The sequence below is a fragment of the Alosa alosa genome, chromosome 23 (assembly GCF_017589495.1).
Source record: "Alosa alosa isolate M-15738 ecotype Scorff River chromosome 23, AALO_Geno_1.1, whole genome shotgun sequence".
Lineage (NCBI taxonomy): Eukaryota > Metazoa > Chordata > Actinopteri > Clupeiformes > Clupeidae > Alosa > Alosa alosa.
Window position 1 is genome coordinate 3,835,770 of NC_063211.1, and position 17,950 is coordinate 3,853,719.

The following is a 17,950-nucleotide window of genomic DNA, read 5'->3' on the forward strand; positions in this document are numbered from 1 at the left end:
TGTCCGATTCGGCAGATCATACACACAAACACACAAGCATAACAAAGAGACTGTGAAAATGGCAAAATGATATCTATAAATTAACTGTGATGTAGTCATCACCTTTGCCCTATGAACGACTGCCAAACATTATGACACTGCTAAATCTGTTTCAATACTTCTTCAATGGCATGTTTTGGCCTCAATGAATGCAGTGGCATACATGCACTAGAAATGCCTGGCCAATGTAATCTTAAATTCAACGAAACCCGTTTCACACCGATATAAGGACATTTTCTATGTGCACGGTGCTGTTTTTTTTTCGTGACACTTGTTTTGTTTTGGGGTTACTACCTGGTGCGGATACGCATCTCCTGAGCCGATGAGTCTTTTGTTCTGGTCAAAAAGCATCCAAAGCTGGCTGTCGAACTCTGATTCATACAGCAGCTCACAGAGCAGTGGGCAGCTAGGCGTCACCTCTCCGCTTTTGGGCTGTATGAGAGAGGAGCATACCTCACAGTAAGAGGTGCTGGTGCACACACACACACATACATTTACACACATACAGCTGGTACATACCTGGTGAAAATTGTATGTGAGAACAATCTCATAGAGCTGGCGGTTGTTGGGAAGAACATCTCGAGCACCAAGAGCTTTAGTCTTAGCACTAGTGGGCCTGAAGAAAGCAAAGCAAACATATAGACCCTTTCATCAATAAAAACAAAAACAATGCTTGAACGTTCTATTTGGGCCCCAATCTACTTCCTCTGCATTAAGATAACATATGGAATGTTAAAAAGGAAGCCTTGTGGGGCCAACTATGATGCTGATAATGGAACTCTCTTGAAAGGGTCCATACATACGGGACATGTATAGTGTGTAAGTTATTACACAAGTGTGAGTTATTACATATGTAATATTTGTTTGTAAAATCAATGCAAGAACAGGCAATATATGATTACCATGGTGCAGTCATTTCTAAATGTATCATTGTGGAATTCAATGTTATTGTTAAAAACACAATAATTATGTTTGTTTACTGAACAAAAAACAAAGACTGGTTAAAGAAATATGTTTCTTAAAACGTAAAAGTATTTTAATGGTGCTGTGGTGTACCTAAGAGGCTGGACCCAGTTCTTTAGAGTTATACTGGGCGAGATGTCTTCATAGCGCAGAGGTGATGTCACCTCAAAAGAGGATATACCTTCAGATGCATGCTGGGAAAAAGAAAGCCATATTGAGGGTCAATGAAGCAGAAAAAGAAAAGGAGACTATGGGTGCGTTCATCTTCAGGCCGCTTACAGTGCTGGACTTCATACAAGGCATGTTTGCATTGTGCAAAAAAGTCCAGAATGCATTGCTTTTAAAGGAGAAGTTCGGTGTAATATTGACCTAAAGTGTGTTGAAACATGATACCGAGTGTGAACTGTTGTCTCATAGCTCATCTCGGCTTGTCCCCTGCACTCCGAAATCTGGCGTTAGTTAGCCGATGCTACCAACAGATTTTCAATGGGGGTGTCTCGGGCATCGGACTAGCCATACAAATAAATCCCTGTTTTACACCATTTACGAGGCTCAAAGTAGCTCCACACTTCATTGGTAGACTTCCGAGGGCCCTGACATTTAAAATGAGACATTGAGAACTTTGAAAAAGCACTGGTAGTTTATTCACAAGACGATTTATACAGACAGTACCTTCAGGAAGTTTACCGTTCGCCGCCATCTTGAATTTAGTCACGATAAGTCGAGCGACGAATACGAATGAACAGGTATGATAAGGGATCAGATTCCAAAAATAATTCTGTGGAAATGCATGGATTCCAGTTGCTGATCGGCATCATGCTTCAACACCCTTTAGGTCAATATCACACCGAACTTTTCCTTTAAGCCAGCAGTGTAGGTTGCTGCATGAATCTAGACGCACCCCATGAGTGACTTAAAGGGAGATTTTGTTTGGATAAACTCACAATGTGCAAGGAAGAGGGCGTGGTCATCAGTCCGTGGAATGAGATGACATAATTTATTGTGACATCACCCAAGCTGGCCCACCAGCGTGCTACACACACTTCTACGGTCCTTCCCGGCTGTAATCACAGAAACACACAACCACAAACACAAGAACACATAAGAATCTTACTGTATTTTAACAACTACCACAGTGAAAAACAATGTATATATGTGATAGCCGCGTGTGTCTGTGTCGCGTCTTGCCATGCAATGTGCGTGTGTATGTATGTATATATGTATATATATGTGTGTGTGTGTTAGGGGTGGGCGATATATATCGTCTGCGATAATATCGTGATTGCTGATTGCGATGTGCAAATTGACATTATCGAGTATTTAAATTACTTAGAGGGAATTGAATTGATTTTGATTTGCATTGAACCCCCATACATTCACTAAATCCAGGAGGTGTATGCGAGAGAAGCCCCTGGCTGCAGCAGAGCAAGTCACGTGATTGCTAGTGGTCCACGTTGTCACACGCACGCCTAATGTTTATTTTGTGCAGCTACTTCGTTGAAGTGGCATTGATGAGTTAAAGTCACGGTATTATATGTAAACATTAGGCTAGCCTTTGAGTATTTTAACAGTCAGTTGTCAACAAAGAAATCTTCTTATGTTACCCTTTTGTAAATGGACTGAAGTTCGCTCTAAATATCAACTTTTATCGATTATGCTAACCGTTAGCATCTCTATGGGATTTCTCATATACATTAGCCATAAGCTAATGCATTAGTTTCTATTCTGTAAGATCTGTTTCGTTTTGGAGTGAAACCTAAGTAAAGGTTCGAAAGGGACATTAGCTTCAGAATTTTTCAGGCCTATCTATCCTCTGTAATGTAGATGGCTAGACCATATCATTGCCACACACACAAGTGGAGGCAGAATTGGAAATGTGTGATAGAGTGACAATGCATTGGTTTGGTAAGTCACAGGTTAGGTTATTGGTTATTATTGTAATGATGCTATTCATAAATAATGAGCTGTAACGTAACTCTGAAAACAGTTTTTTTTAAAGGATATCGACTAATTATCATTATCGTCAAAATCAAAAAAATAATCGAGATATTATTTGTTGTCCATATTGCCCACCCCTATATATATTGTGTGTGCGCACACGTGTGTGTGTGTGTGTGTGTGTGCGCGCGCATCTGTGTGTGTGTGTATGTTTGCATACCAATACGGGAAAGGCTTCCGTCAGAGAGCCCTTTTCCAGCAGAGAGGAGAACTTGTAGAACTCATTGGCTCTGTAAGCTCTTTGTTTGACCAGGTGGACGGCATGCAGCACAAACTTAGAGGACACGTCTCCCGAGTGTGACGTTAGCGTGATCTCTGCAGAGGACGAGACACAGAAGACAAGGAAGTTATTGACCGCAAGCATGTATTAAACACAGTTTCTTAGACTTTACTGTGATACAAACAACACAATTCTAAGTGGCTAATCAGTGATCAGTCTGTCATTATTCTAGAACACCCTTCTATCGTATTAATACACACACACACACCTGCCCAGGACGCCCCCTGAGGTACAGTGATGAAATGCCGGCGGATCTGACCCGGTTTGAAGTGGACATCAGTGAAAGAAATTTCTGGACTATGTCCATTTGGGACTCTACACAAGACAAACATAAACAAGTTACATAACAACAGACAGCAGATCCCATTTCCTTCCCAAAGGGAGTTTCATGTTTTAATGAATCATATATATGTATAGACATAAATGTTCCATCTTACTTTGCAGGGACTATAACGGTGATGGGCACTCTAAAGAGAGGGCCTGCGTTTGGGGCTGTTGTGTCATATCCGCACACCTACAGACAACAGATATGCAAATTACAGAAATACGGGCAAGAATACACACACGTTAACATCGTAGCAATACTATTCACAAAGATCAAATTCAGTTTTTAAGGTACAGAAAATCAACCTTGTAGGGATACTAAAAAGGCAGCTCCAAAGACCAAGTTGCAATGTTGAAAGAAATTACACTTTAATATGTTCCTGACCACATTGTAGATGAGTCACAGAACCCTTACACCAGGGACACCAGGCAACGTTTTCGTGTTAATTAATCATCTTCATAAGTCGGTATATGGTTAAATGACTCATTACGGGGCGAATGAAGGCTCTCTCGCCCGCCCCTACTGGACCAGAGTGTAGCGCTGTAGCTGCCTGGCTGGCTCAGTAAGTAAGCAAGTATAGATACTCTTTTGATCCCGTGAGGGAAATTTGGTCTCTGATCTCCGTGCCTACTGGTCGGGGTTCGAACCGGCAACCCTCCGGTTACAAGTCCAAAGCGCTAACCAGTAGGCCACGGCTGCCCACATGCCAAGTGTACCCTCATCGGCTAGAAACATGTTAGTTCATCCATCATCACAGTCATATCACAGTTCATGCCAGGAAAAGAACCATCAAACTGAACCTCATCCAAGGTTAACCCTTAGAACCCGATTGACGCAAAGTGCGTCAAAAAACACACCCTTTCTTCTCTGTTAAATTGCTCCGGATCTGTTCATCGCAGCGAGATGAAATCTTTATTGCATGACAGAGCAGAAGTGGGGCTTTCCAAAGAGACTACACACTTGTCTGTACGATCAAGTATAAAAAATAAAAAAAAAATCATGAAATTAAATTGCAATATATTTACAGTCTATACTTCTCTGCGTTCACCTGCGCACCCATTACTCTCGTTTGAATCAGATGAAAGAGGAGACACAGGGCTATCAATTGGTACCAAGTACATCTGGGTTATAAAACAAACGAAGTGACAGCAAAATAATAACTTCATATTGCTGGACTTACCCCACGTTTTTGTCTGTTTTTGTGGCAAAGCATAATCCAACGCTATCGTGTGTTTCTCTATAGCAAAGCATGTTCATAATCCGGTTTTGAGATCCTAGCAAATTCCTGCATGGCATCCAATTCAAGGCTCACATTGCATCCCAATTTGTTCAACAAAGAAACAGCTTTTTTGCCTTTACTTTGTTCATGGCAATCCAGTAAAAAGTTGAGAATCATTATGAGTGCATACACCATAGACACGCTGGCTAACACGCAACCTCAGGTCAAATCAGGTCAGATCAGTTCGTGTCACAGATATGAAGCGCAGAAAGGTCATTTAAATCACTAAATAAAAAAATGGCATTTATTTCTGTAAATCACACACCACATATTTCTGTAAATTGCTCAGCCCCAGAGTATCCCTCCAACATGGCAATTATATTGCCCGTTTCAGGACAGTCTGCCCTACACACACATGAAATGCATGTAGAGCTATGAGCTTGCTGTGGTGAGATACATGTCGAAATATAAGAATTTTTATAATAAGCTTTTTATGTTTTAATTCTTTAAAAATCAAAATAAAATCAATGCTAGTACTAATACATGAAATGCTGAAAAAAACAATATATAATATGTGTGTGTGGCACTTACAATGACCAGAATAAATCCTTATGAATAAAGGTAGTGAAAATGCCCTAAAAACAGCTTAGGGTTCTAAGGGTTAAGCACAAACAACACTAGAGGACGAAAGGAAAGATGATTTCTAGCGCCATCTAGAGGCTGTGCTTGACAAGGACCAAAGGGCTCCTCATTAACCAACACCAATATACACCAATCCGTCTGTATGTAGCTTAGGACTGTACGTTAACTTTTGTGTTCGCAGCAAAGGTGCTACAGAGGTTGACAGTTTTGTAGCACAATCCACAAAATCTCTAGCATCGGTACGTGGTCACAAACACCTCATCTGTAGGCTACACTCTAGAAAACATATTAAATAAGGTGTCACTAGTGCTACGCTGATAAATCATCCATAATACAGACTTCAGATTTTTTTTGTAGCATATGCTACATGTATACGCACTGTACAGCCCTATTAAGCTTAATACTCTGGTTCCTTCTAGAATTCTACGCAAACAATCTATAATTTCAGTGTTCCTTATACAGTCTGTGGGGAAAATCTCTGAGGGTAATTGTGACATCATAATGTGGAACTCTCGGTTCGGGAACATTCTAATCACATATTTGTGACCGTACTCCTCAACAGGTAAATACTCAGCCTTACCTCTGTATAGTGCAATCCCTCCCGCAGTCCCTGCGGGTCCACACGCACGTTGACATGACGACACTGATTCATCAGCTCTAGGTGGGACGGACAGTGTACCCATGATGCATTGCATGTGAGGGCTAGGTGCAGCTGGAGGGAGATGCGCACCGAGTTTTCTACAGGAGACAAAACCAATCGATCTCAGAGCTCAGAAACTTGACAAGCAGATTGGTACACTTCCTAATGCTCTGAAGAGCAAGAGTATATATATTTAAGGAGTTCAGATGCAAAAATAGTTACGTCAATCTTCACAAATTTGCAAAATGTGCATGTTGTTTTATTGTCAATTCCAGGTCATTTCTATCAAACTGCCTAACTTCTAACTTCACCTGCACAGCTTTCTATTTTACTCACCTGTGTTCTCAGGGAACACGGGTTCGATCCCCACGCTGTGGTCAAACGGAGTGGCCACTTGGACGATGTCCCTGAGGTAAATGCCTCGCTGCGCTCCCACGGAAATAGTGAAGCCCAGATTGTTGGTAGGCACAGAGGCATGCTGCATGAGGTAGTCAAAGGCTTTGTCCACCTGTGTAAATGCATAAAGGTTATTCAATGTATCAGTGTGTGTGTGTGTGTGTATGCATAGTGGTTATTTAATTTATATAACGCGTGTGTGTGTGCGCGTGTGTATGCATAGAGGTTATTCAATGTATCAGTGTGTGTGTGTGTGTGTGTGTGTGTGTGTGTGTGTGTGTGTATGTGTGCGTATGCATGCATAGAGGTTATTCAATGTATCTGTGTGTGTGTGTGTGTGTGTGTGTGTGTGCGTGTGTGTATGCATAGAGGTTATTCAATGTATCAGTGTGTGTTTGTGTGTGTGTGTGAGTACACTCCATGTTCAGATAAAGAGTTATCATCCATACCTCCCTTGGAGTGCGTGGATTGCTCGTTATCTGATCATGAAATGATTCTTTTGGATTTGGAATACACCTTGAATGCAGACAGTGAAACTGGACTTGCCTGAATGATGCCATGTCCTTGTGCGAAGACCTCAATGTCATCAACCTTCAGAGCAGTATTCTCTAAAGCTCGTCTCACTGCTGGAACTGAGGGGCGAATACCATTCTGCTTCAAACCTACACACAGGCAGAAAAAAACGCACCTAAATTAAAAATACACATCTACATATGTTTCATCTGATTACTACACATTCAACACACATTTGATTACATTTCAACTTACATCTAAACATATGTCATCATAAAATAGAAAATAAAATGTTTGGAGCAAATACTAAACTATCGTTTTCAGGAAGTGTTTAAAAACTCATTTATTTACCTTGCTTTTACCTGTAATTGATTCGTTATTTAATGGTTTCATGGTTTGTATGGTTATCATTAACGTTGTTATGAAGATAAATATCCAGTAAGCAAGCACATCCAATAAGCAAAATACTAAACTATCATTTTCAGGAAGTGTTTAAAAACTCATTTATTTACCTTGCTTTCACCTGCAATTGATTCGTTATTTAATGATTTCATGGTTTGTATGGTTATCATTAATGTTGCTATGAAGATAAATATCCAGTAAGCAAGCACATCCAATAAGTCTGAACGGGGTGCTAGGCCAAAACATAAGGTGTAACTATAAAGAAAAGTCCGCACACCAATTGCTCCCAAGCATATTCTTTTGATCCGTGACGTTTGGGGGCAAACCCTTCCTGAGGGCTTTGTCACGGATTAAAAGAATACATTTTCTTGAGAGCGATTGGTGTGTGGACTTTTCTTTATAGTAACGTTGTTATGAAGACTTGCTATAATTATTGCCATTATAATTTGTCTATTATTACAATTTAATATATATTTGTTTTTCAGTAAAACATTTTTACTGCTATAGTAATGTTTATTGTTACTGTAAAAACCCCTGCTAAGCAAACATAAACATAAACGTAAACACACTAAGCTTATGACACAACAACAGAAATCAGATGTTTAACACTACCTGACAGCACCAATGCAATGCCACCACAGGCATTTGGAGAAGACATAGAGGTTCCGTTCATGAGTTGGGTTCCACGCAGTGTCCAGTTGGGCACAGATGCAATAGCGCCACCTGGTGCACTGATGCTGACCCCGAGGGCACCGTCTGTGCTGGGCCCACGAGAAGACCATGTGTACTGGTTGGGTGGAAGCTTTTCCCTTAGTGAATACTCAGCCACCATCATGTCAGGAGTAACATATGCTCCCACACCTACAGGTTTCAGGATACAAAACATTCACCATGAAATTGCAGATTTGTATATGAAAGTCTGATTGGAACAAGAAGCTGACAATACAAAAACGTAATTGTTAAGAGAACCTTCAATATTCAAGTAAAAGCTGATTAAAGGAGAATTCCGGTGTGATATTGACCTAAAGTGTATTGAAACATGATACCGAGTGTGAACGTATGTCTCATAGCCCATCTCGGCTTGTCCCCTGCACTCCAAAATCTGGCGCTAGTTAGCCGATGCTACCAACAGCTTTTTCAATAGTGGTGCTTCGGCATCGGGCTAGCCATGCAAATAAATCACTGTTTTACATCCATTTACGAGGCTCAATGTATCTCCACACTTCATTGGTAGACTTCCGAGGGCCCTGACATTTAAAACGAGACTAAATTCAAGATGGCTGCAAACGCTAAACTTCGTGAAGATACTGTCTGTATAAATCGTCTTGTAAGTAAACTACCAGTGCTTTTTCAAAGTTCTCAATGTCTCGTTTTTTAAATGTCAGGGCCCCTCGGAAGTCTACCAATGAAGTGTGGAGATACATTGAGCCTCGTAAATGGGTGTAAAACAGTGATTTATTTGCATGGCTAGTCCGATGTCAAGCACCACTATTGAAAAAGCTGTTGGTAGCATCGGCTAACTAGCGCCAGATTTTGGAGTGCAGGGGACAAGCCGAGATGGGCTATGAGACATACGTTCACACTCGGTATCATGTTTCAATACACTTTAGGTCAATATCACACCGGAATTCTCCTTTAAGTCCTGGTTGTTGCAGACTGAGTGGCAGCATATGTGATTTATACATTTGTAAAATTTGTGTGCGCTTGGTTAGTTATTTAGACTCATGTTTGGACTGACCGATCACAGAGCTCGTAGTTCCCCCAGGACAACCCACAGTGGAGAGACATGGACCGTTGTTTCCGGCACTCGATACAAAAAGCACGTTATGCTTTTGCACAGCCTCATTGATTACCTCGCAGATCCTCCTGAAATCCACATGCACATCAACATTACATGGCAGAACTCAAATACAGGGCTGATGAAAAAAGCTGATGACTGATGATAAATTAATCCCAGTAAGGTACAACCATACAACTAGACGACAATAAATGACACAATGGCATGATCGCTTTTTGATTAAGACTTTAACAGGTTGCCTCTCACCCTGAGTTTGGCCAATGTGTGGCTTCGCCGTAACTGTAGTTTACTAAGTCACACTTGTAGTTGATCACTTCAATCATCTGTAGCAAAAAATAATAACATCAATCAGATCTCAAACTCATGCAGTAGTACAAATGAAAACATTTCTGACATCCTATACTAATCAGTTTAATAATCAGTTTAGTAATCAGCATTATTATTTGAAGTCTTCTGGATTTTCTTTGCTGTGTTAGATATCACCGAGTTCTATGAGAACATGTAAACAGCCTTTCATTTGTTTGCTAACTCTTAATGGCTGAAATGAGCTATTCAGCACTCTGCTTAAATACAAATGCAGTCTTGACCTGTGAATAACTTTTGGTTACATGTTCACACCTTGTAAATCACACAACTAGCTGGCAAGCTTACAGCTAATGGCCACTGGTCATTTCATGTCAACTATATGTACAAAGGTATTATAACACACTTAATCACTGAATTCATGTATTTCATTCAGATCCAGTGTCACAGTAAGCATGAGGGCTTTACGATTCGGATAAAATATCTAATTTCATTTTTTCTGATTGATATTGCGATTTGAATGATGATATAAATTTCAAGCTTCAAGCTTCAGTTCAATGTTCCTAATTTCACTTGGGCCACTTCTGATTGGTGGGCATGCCTAGTGCATGAGACACACAGCACTTCTGATTAGTGGGTTTCACTGTCTGTCACACAAGGAGGATGACATGAATATAACAACCATAGATGTAACAAGATTAACCATTGGGACTGGGGTTGCGAGCTGCACAATTAATTGCAGCCTTTGCGATTAGCTAATTGCATTACTTCAGATTACGATTTCATTTAAAAAATTGATTGCACTGACGCTGTCAATAAGACACAAGGTCATGCGTAAAACTAAGATGAGAATGTATATGGTGATGGTTATGGTTGTAAAATATTTCCATTAGCATGTATCTCTAAAAGCACCACACCATACCATACCACACCGCACCACACACCACACCACACCACACCGCACTGCACTGTAATGACATACACATCAATGTAACTGAACCTAACCTCGTCGTAGGGATCTTAGTTGTTAGCTATAAATTAACATGGTGATGGTTAGTGAGTCCCCCCTTGACTGTAAAATGCTTTGGATGCCTTGAAAAGTGCTATGAAAATGCAATGTGTTGTTGTGTTGTTGTTGTTGTTGTTGTTGAAGAACATGGATGAAAGCTCAGTTATGAGGATGTCACATACCGCACGGATAAGGCCTGTCCCCGTTTCCATGGTGCTGAGGCGGGTGTCTCCGATCTTCAGAGCAAGGATCTGGGCGCCTGGTGCGATGCCGTTCCTCTCTGGCTCGTCAGGGAAGTGTCCGGCTGCAATACTGGCCACATGTGTCCCATGAGCACCTTCACATGCCCAAATGAAAGAAACAAACCATTAACCGATGTACAAGTAAACAACGTAGTGTACATTAGGGCTGCACGATTTGAGGAAAATTTTTAATTGAATTTTTTCTGACCGATATTGCGATTCCACACAGTGCTACCAAGTGAGGTGATGTCCTCAGATGAAGCACTGATGAAGGTCTAAGGACCGAAACGCTTGTACATCACCTCACTTGGTAGCACCTTGGCTTGATGGATTAAACACTTTGTTTATTTATTTTTCAACGGCAAATAATTGTGTGCGAGTTTTTTTCTTGATTGACTGTTACATTGCCCAAAACTAACGCACCCGCACTGTCAATATAAAAGTCAGAAATGTGACAAAATTAACTGTGCACGATTATTTGTAGCTTTTGTGATTGGGTAATTGCGTTGGTTCATACTGCGATTACGATTGCGATAATTGTGTAGCCCTAATGTACATACACTGTAAGTCGCTTTGTACAAAGGTGTCTGCCAAATACCACAAACATCAACATAAACATTAACATTTACAGTGGCAATATTCAACACAGAGAATTAAAACTGGGTGTGGCAATTTACTTATCTAAAATCAACTACTTTTTTCATTACTCATTGAAAATCCTACATTGACCTGTATACCAGAATGTGGTTTGCAATGATTAAGCTCAAACTGTCCATTTGTCCCAGAGCTCATACTGTCTGTCAATACATACCGCTCATGCTGTTAATCAAGAGAGGGAATTAGTATAAAAGTATAAAAGCTTCTGATTTTATAGTGCAAGTGCTGTAAGCTTACCCCCACTAGTGACGATGCAAAGCGTGTTTCCTTCATCATAGATGTTGACGGAGTAGTTGAGCATCTCGGCATCACCGAGAGTAGCAAACTCCTGTCTTTCTCTGTAGGAGCTCAGCACCGTGCAAGAGGCCAGGTCCCCATTCTCTGTTGTGTCTACAACAGCTCTGATACACACACAGAGACAGATGAAATCTCATTAACATGAGAAGTCACACTTTGAATAAGTACAATTTCAATCAGTCACAAAATTCAAATTCAATCAAAGTCACACTTTGAATAAGTACAATTTCAATCAGTCATAAAATTCAAATTCAATCAAAGTCACACTTTAAGTAAAATTACAATCAAAGTCACAAAATTTCAATCAAAGTCACACTTCGATTAAGTAAAATGATTGGTCAAACACTACGCGAGGTGATGACACTATAGTTTCGATATCGAATGTGGCTGCAATAAACAGTAGTAGCAACGCCTGCAAATATCAAAAATTGCAGTCGGAAGAATGTGTACATTTATTTACAGCAAAGGAAGGTCTACATACTGTACATTGTTTCCTGACTGCTGATGCATCAGTTTGGAAATGTTAGGGCAAAGTGGGAAGTAGCGTTACGAATCCCTGATCAATGTGATTGAAATCATTGGTCCAGCCTACTCAAAGTTAACGCAACGTCTACGCCTGTTGCAATACTAGAGTCAAACCCAATCAAGAGAGGCCAGACTAGTGGGTCAGTAGTAAGTCTGGCATTACCAGGCTAACGTTTAAGTAAACAAGGATGACAGCATGCTTTGCTATGTTTATTTGTTTATAAAGTGTAACTACCGTATTTTCCGGACTATAAGTTGCACCGGCCAAACTATGAAAAAAAGTGTGACTTATAGAAAATACGGTAATTACTATCTTTCACAGTCGAACTTACCTCCAGGTGACCCCATCGTGCCAGAGTACGCAGTCGTAAACAGGACCGGGGTCACTGTACTTCTTCTCTAACGTGGTCAGTAGCTCCGCCTGAGCCTGCAGCTCCTCCTTCTGAAGCTTCTCCATCTGAAGGGCAAATGAATGTCATACACCAATAAACCACTTTTTCAACTGTTTCAATTTTCACATAAAGTTGAAAGATAAAGTTGACTGGTATTTAGCCCATGCTTTTATCCAAAGCGTCACAGACTTGCAACGGCAGGCATCGCATCCGGGACCAGCCATCATAATGGCTGGACTGGAACTATCCATTTAAAGGTTGTATCACCGATAGCGGGGATACGTCACTTCTGTTGATGTTCAAACAAAACAGAAAGCTAGCTTGCTACTCCCTCCCCCTCCCTCCCGTGCAATTAAAACTCTCCTAAACGCGCATCTCGCTGGTTATTGGTTGAAACACTTTGTTTTGCTTTTGAGGGGTCGTCAACCCTTGTTGGTAGCAATTGTTTTTGTGTACAGATCACGGAGCCTAGGCTGCCTACAGAGACGCGTTTTTTTGACAGCTTGCTTATGGGGCAGGCAGCTAGTAGATCGTTAGGAAAGATTAGATGAATGTGATCATTTATGTTTGGGCCTTTTTTGGGCCTGAAATCGCTGATACAACCTTTAATAATAAGCAATTGCACTCACCGAATGTGCATAAGTGAAGACAGGTAGTGTGTACAAGAGAAAGTCTTTATTATAACATAGCTATGAATAAGTGTGTGTGAATGGTTCTCACCTGTGAGGGGTTTGGGTGCGCTTGGTCAAACTCCTCTATCCTACGGCTAACTTCAGCCTGGGCAGCTCTGTGTCCTGGATCCCACATTTTCTCCTTTCGTTCTTTCTGTGACAGGCAAGGACAAATGTGCACCTCCTCAAGACTTGTGAATTGGACAGGTCACCGTATTACACTGTCTCAAATTACTCATGAGATGAACAACGTGCCGCTACAGCAGGAAGAGTCTACACCTCCCGAGTTAAAATAGCAGTTTTCGTGACATGGAAAAGGAAATGCAAACCAAACCAATACAAACCAAATTTGCATTCAACACAGAATGCACTGTATCCAACACAGAATGCACTGTATCCAACACAGAATGCACTGTATCCAACACAGAATGCACTGTATCCAACACAGAATGCACTGTATCCAACACAGAATGTACTGAATGCACTGTATCCAACACAGAATGTACTGAATGCACTGTATCCAACACAGAATGCACTGTATCCAACACAGAATGCACTGTATCCAACACAGAATGCACTGTATCCAACACAGAATGCACTGTATCCAACACAGAATGCACTGTATCCAACACAGTGCACTGTATTAAAGACTTTTATATCACTTCTTGCATGAATTCTATTGTTACCAAAATAGCAAATGCAAAAATGCATGGATGTTGCGTAATGATACTATTACTATTATCAACTACCTGTATTCTTTCTTTCAGGGCCTTAGGGAAAAAGTCAAAGCCATTCTTGATTCCTATGTGATACTTTCCAGATGGATTAACCCAGGAAGTAGGGATCTGTGGGAAAATAATTATGTTTTTCAGATAGGGTAACACATCACATGTACGTCAAGAGGGCTAAAATACACCGGCATACATCCACTGGTGGAGTTTGATCAGTACCGCCAGAGTGAGGATGTAGAGAGAGTTTGGCCAACTAGGGAATCAAATGGACGCCATGAGACCAATATTTCTTGAAGGGCCTTTTACATAATATACATATACAAACGTTGATTATAACGTTTATATGCTGTTATAATGGTGAAAATAAGCTGTTTATTTCAACGTAGCATATTCGCCCCATAGGGTTACGCTGTAGTCATCTGACGTTGGTATCCAAAATGGCAGAGTTGGCCAAACTCTCTATATACGGCTCTGAGTACCGCACTGGTGTTGCACCACTTCTGGTCATCTTTAGTTTACAGGTCCATGGATATATATTATATAAAAAAGAATATAATGCAATTTTTAAATCATATCCTTGTCACGGTGTATTTCAAATATCCATTGCTATAGAAAAGTTGTTTTATATTATAAGCAGTGTTGCCAACAAATTCTCAACATCAGTAACTATTAGCTGTTTGAAAGGCAACATGTGTGAATGTGTGTGTGTTGTCTGTATGCTACTGAGACCTTGAATTTCCCCTGGGGATCAATAAAGTATCTATCTATCTATCTATCTATCTATCTATCTATCTATCTATCTTGTGACCTAGGTCTATGTTGCTTGGTCCAACTTATAAGTCACGCCCACTATCAACCCAAGTTGAATGGGCAATTTGCAATTGACTGGGCAACCAGTTCCTATGGCCACTTGGCCAGTGAGAATGCAAATGGCAGAACCGGTTTTGGGGGAGAGTAGTTAGTAGAACTGTTTAGAAGTGGACTGTTCCTATAACTAAGTTCCTGTAACTACTTGGTCGGAAAGGGACTACCATCAAGATGTTTGCAATAATATTTTATATGTGCTGTGTTATGGGGTGGGTAAATCTCACCTTAAGTGTCTTCCCTGACAGACCCACCACCGTCTCATCTTTTGGCTCCACAACTGTCGACATATTGACATCTCCACTGCCTGTTGTGTCAATGATGTCTACTACCTTTGGTTTCCCTTCCGTTGTCGTCTGTGTATAACCGAAAATACATACATGGTTAGTGCAATCACAAAGACATATTCCTGTCACAAGACTCAAAAGAGTCCACATAAAACAGGCACAATATTATCATCACACACAATGCATTCACAATGTGTAATGTTCATTTCTCAAGTTGTGGAGGCCTAACCAATAAAACAGTAGGGACACATATAGACACACAGACATGTGATAGACACTTCCTCGATAACAATAAGACATTTGTTGGATTTGTTAAAAGTTCTGATATGTTTGGCAGGTTAAATGCAGGGGTTAAAGTGGGGGGAAAGGGGAGGAACGCAGTGAGGAACTAATTTATAACGCAACCTCATAAATTAATAATAAATATATTCTTTCATAGCAACGATATAGCTTGATGATATTGTTAAATTAAATGGTGAGTTAATTTTTCGAGTGTACAGAGGTTACCAAGAAGCCAGCAATTCTTGTCCAAAAAGTATCAGAGCATGTGTGTATGTGTGCGTGCGCGTGTGTGTGTGTGTGTGTGTGTGTGTGTGTGTGTGCATTGTGTAGGTATGTACCAGTTTGGATTAAGACTGGGTACACAACAAATCTGCTCCATCCACAGCTGTATAGAAAATAGAGAGATTTATGTCATTGACTCGCATTGCCTGTGTGAAGGTGCTAGCACAATTTTGCTCAGTAGCCCATTATATAATACACTACTAGACTTGAAAGATGCATCCTTGAAGAAAATAAAGTCTACTGAGCCAATTTGGAGAAATTCCAATTGAACTGTCAGCCTCCGTATAATGGCCACAGACATAAAGATTTTTTTTGTTCCTGGAATCTCGAATCTGGACCAAATCAAACAGTCCAGTGCAGGTCACTTTTATAATACACTACCACACCCTCTGGCTACACTCTGACTCAGACCAGAGGTTTTAGACCAGGCGTGTAGTAGCACTGAGGAGGAGGCACTATATCAGGACTTTGAACACATGTACATTCAGCACAATGGTATTGCTGAACATGTGTTGAAAATATCCTACAGGTTTAGGCTGTTCGAGCTCAAAAGTATCTTTCATTGTTTTACGGTTGACTGGAAACGATTTATATCTTGGAATGAAAGAAACATCCGAATCACAGCCCAAAACACTGGCCTGCGCATGCGTCGAAAGCAAGCACAGTTTGTTCTGAAAAAAAAAAATTAAAAAAAAAATACATTAACGATGTAGCGTTACGGGTAAACCGGTAACTCCAAGTGTTTTTGAGCCAGATACTACATTTCAATCTAAGCCATCATGTCTGAGGCCACGTGTCAAGAAATGTGTCTTCCTATTCCAACACCTCAATGGCTACAGGCGACGTTGACCAGAGCCTGCGTGAAGCGTTGACAGGAGTTTGAGAGCAGTGACAAAGAATACACTTGAAGATATATGTGAGGGCTAACGCTAGAACTAGCTATTAGACTAACCTGACCATAATGATGGTCTTTAAAGCTGTCCCTGGCAGCTAAGAGAACGTCAGAATGTTAGCAATGAGCTTGCAGCATTACAATGTTTAAACGCCACTAACGTTGCTTCGTCCATTGACATTTGACACTGCGATGGCCGTACATAAACTGAAGACATAAAACCATAGTTGCCTGACGCTAGCTAGCGTAACGTTACTGTGCTATTGTTAGCAATCATCATAACTTAAAAGCAATTTAGCTATCTAGATGGTTAGCCATAGCTAACTGGTGCCAACTGTATAATGCTCGCGTGTGCATGCTAACTGATATGGTGTTATTCAAGACCCTATCACACAATGCAAACGCTGAGTAACATTGTGTTCTTATACCTTTCCGTGAACTGTTTTTTTGTTTTGTTTTCCATTGACCCGGTATAGCTAACAGCACTTGGGGTCTGATGCCGTGCGTTATCGTTAACGTTAGTGCGGCCTAATGCTAATGGGTGAAAGCACCGGTCTTGCATTAGCTAGCTTGCTGTACCTGCATACCCGGGGCCCCTGGGTCCACACCGGTGTCGAGTATGGCGATAAGGACACCCCTTCCATCATACTCGGGAAATCTTGTAAGGAAAGACGCAGAACCAGTCTCTTTTTTGGGAAGCAACCCATGAAAAGGGAATGGTTCTTCAGCGGAGTGGGAAGCCATGATCGGACAAAGTGACGATAAAAACAATGCTAAACCAGTGAAGCAGGAACGCCGGTACGGACACAGTGCAAGAGACAGGGGAGTTTTTTTTTTTAAAGGTACAGGGCATCTTTTTTTACAGTGTGAATATGTCATTAGTAGTGGCAGTGCTGTAGGCTACAGAGCAAAAGCCTGATAGAATTAAGCTTAATTCGAAACGCTGCGCAAGGAAGTAACGTTGATAATATTCTGCACCTAGGATTGGACGTTACGAGTTGTAGAGGTCACAGAGTAGATGGACCTTACTGGTTTAGTCTTTGCATAGCCTATGGACAAATATGGTTTGGGGGGTGTCAAGGCTATTTGACAGTTAACCTACCAAATGAAACATTCAGGAAAGTTATTGCCTGTAAAGGCAGATATACACATAATGTATTAGTTAGGCCTACACACAAAGTTTATTTGCGAATTGTGGCATGGGATTGATAGAATACATGAGCACGAATAGCCTATTTTTGGCCACACTTGGGGGGGGGGGGCTGCTCCGCCCCTGGCCCCCAAGTAAAATGTCACCAACC

General features: G+C 40.9%; 1 protein-coding gene across 2 annotated transcripts in view; it reads right to left on the bottom strand.

Moving 5' to 3' along the window:
• Positions 1-17,464, bottom strand: part of tpp2 (tripeptidyl peptidase 2) — a 29,660-nt gene extending 12,196 nt beyond the window's left edge. For both annotated transcript variants that reach the window (XM_048234431.1, XM_048234430.1), the window contains exons 1-20: positions 17,229-17,464; positions 15,134-15,262; positions 14,061-14,156; positions 13,361-13,465; positions 12,581-12,705; positions 11,664-11,827; positions 10,710-10,864; positions 9,462-9,538; positions 9,156-9,283; positions 8,030-8,278; positions 7,049-7,164; positions 6,443-6,614; positions 6,047-6,204; positions 3,718-3,794; positions 3,489-3,595; positions 3,161-3,315; positions 1,947-2,063; positions 1,096-1,196; positions 559-655; positions 334-471 (exon numbers count right to left, since the gene is read on the bottom strand). In XM_048234431.1, coding sequence (XP_048090388.1) covers positions 334-471; positions 559-655; positions 1,096-1,196; positions 1,947-2,063; positions 3,161-3,315; positions 3,489-3,595; positions 3,718-3,794; positions 6,047-6,204; positions 6,443-6,614; positions 7,049-7,164; positions 8,030-8,278; positions 9,156-9,283; positions 9,462-9,538; positions 10,710-10,864; positions 11,664-11,827; positions 12,581-12,705; positions 13,361-13,465; positions 14,061-14,156; positions 15,134-15,262; positions 17,229-17,393 — 2,631 coding nt within the window. In that variant the 5' untranslated portion in view covers positions 17,394-17,464. The remainder of the gene's footprint in view (positions 1-333; positions 472-558; positions 656-1,095; positions 1,197-1,946; positions 2,064-3,160; positions 3,316-3,488; positions 3,596-3,717; positions 3,795-6,046; positions 6,205-6,442; positions 6,615-7,048; positions 7,165-8,029; positions 8,279-9,155; positions 9,284-9,461; positions 9,539-10,709; positions 10,865-11,663; positions 11,828-12,580; positions 12,706-13,360; positions 13,466-14,060; positions 14,157-15,133; positions 15,263-17,228) is intronic.
• Between the last annotated feature and the right edge of the window lie 486 nt (positions 17,465-17,950).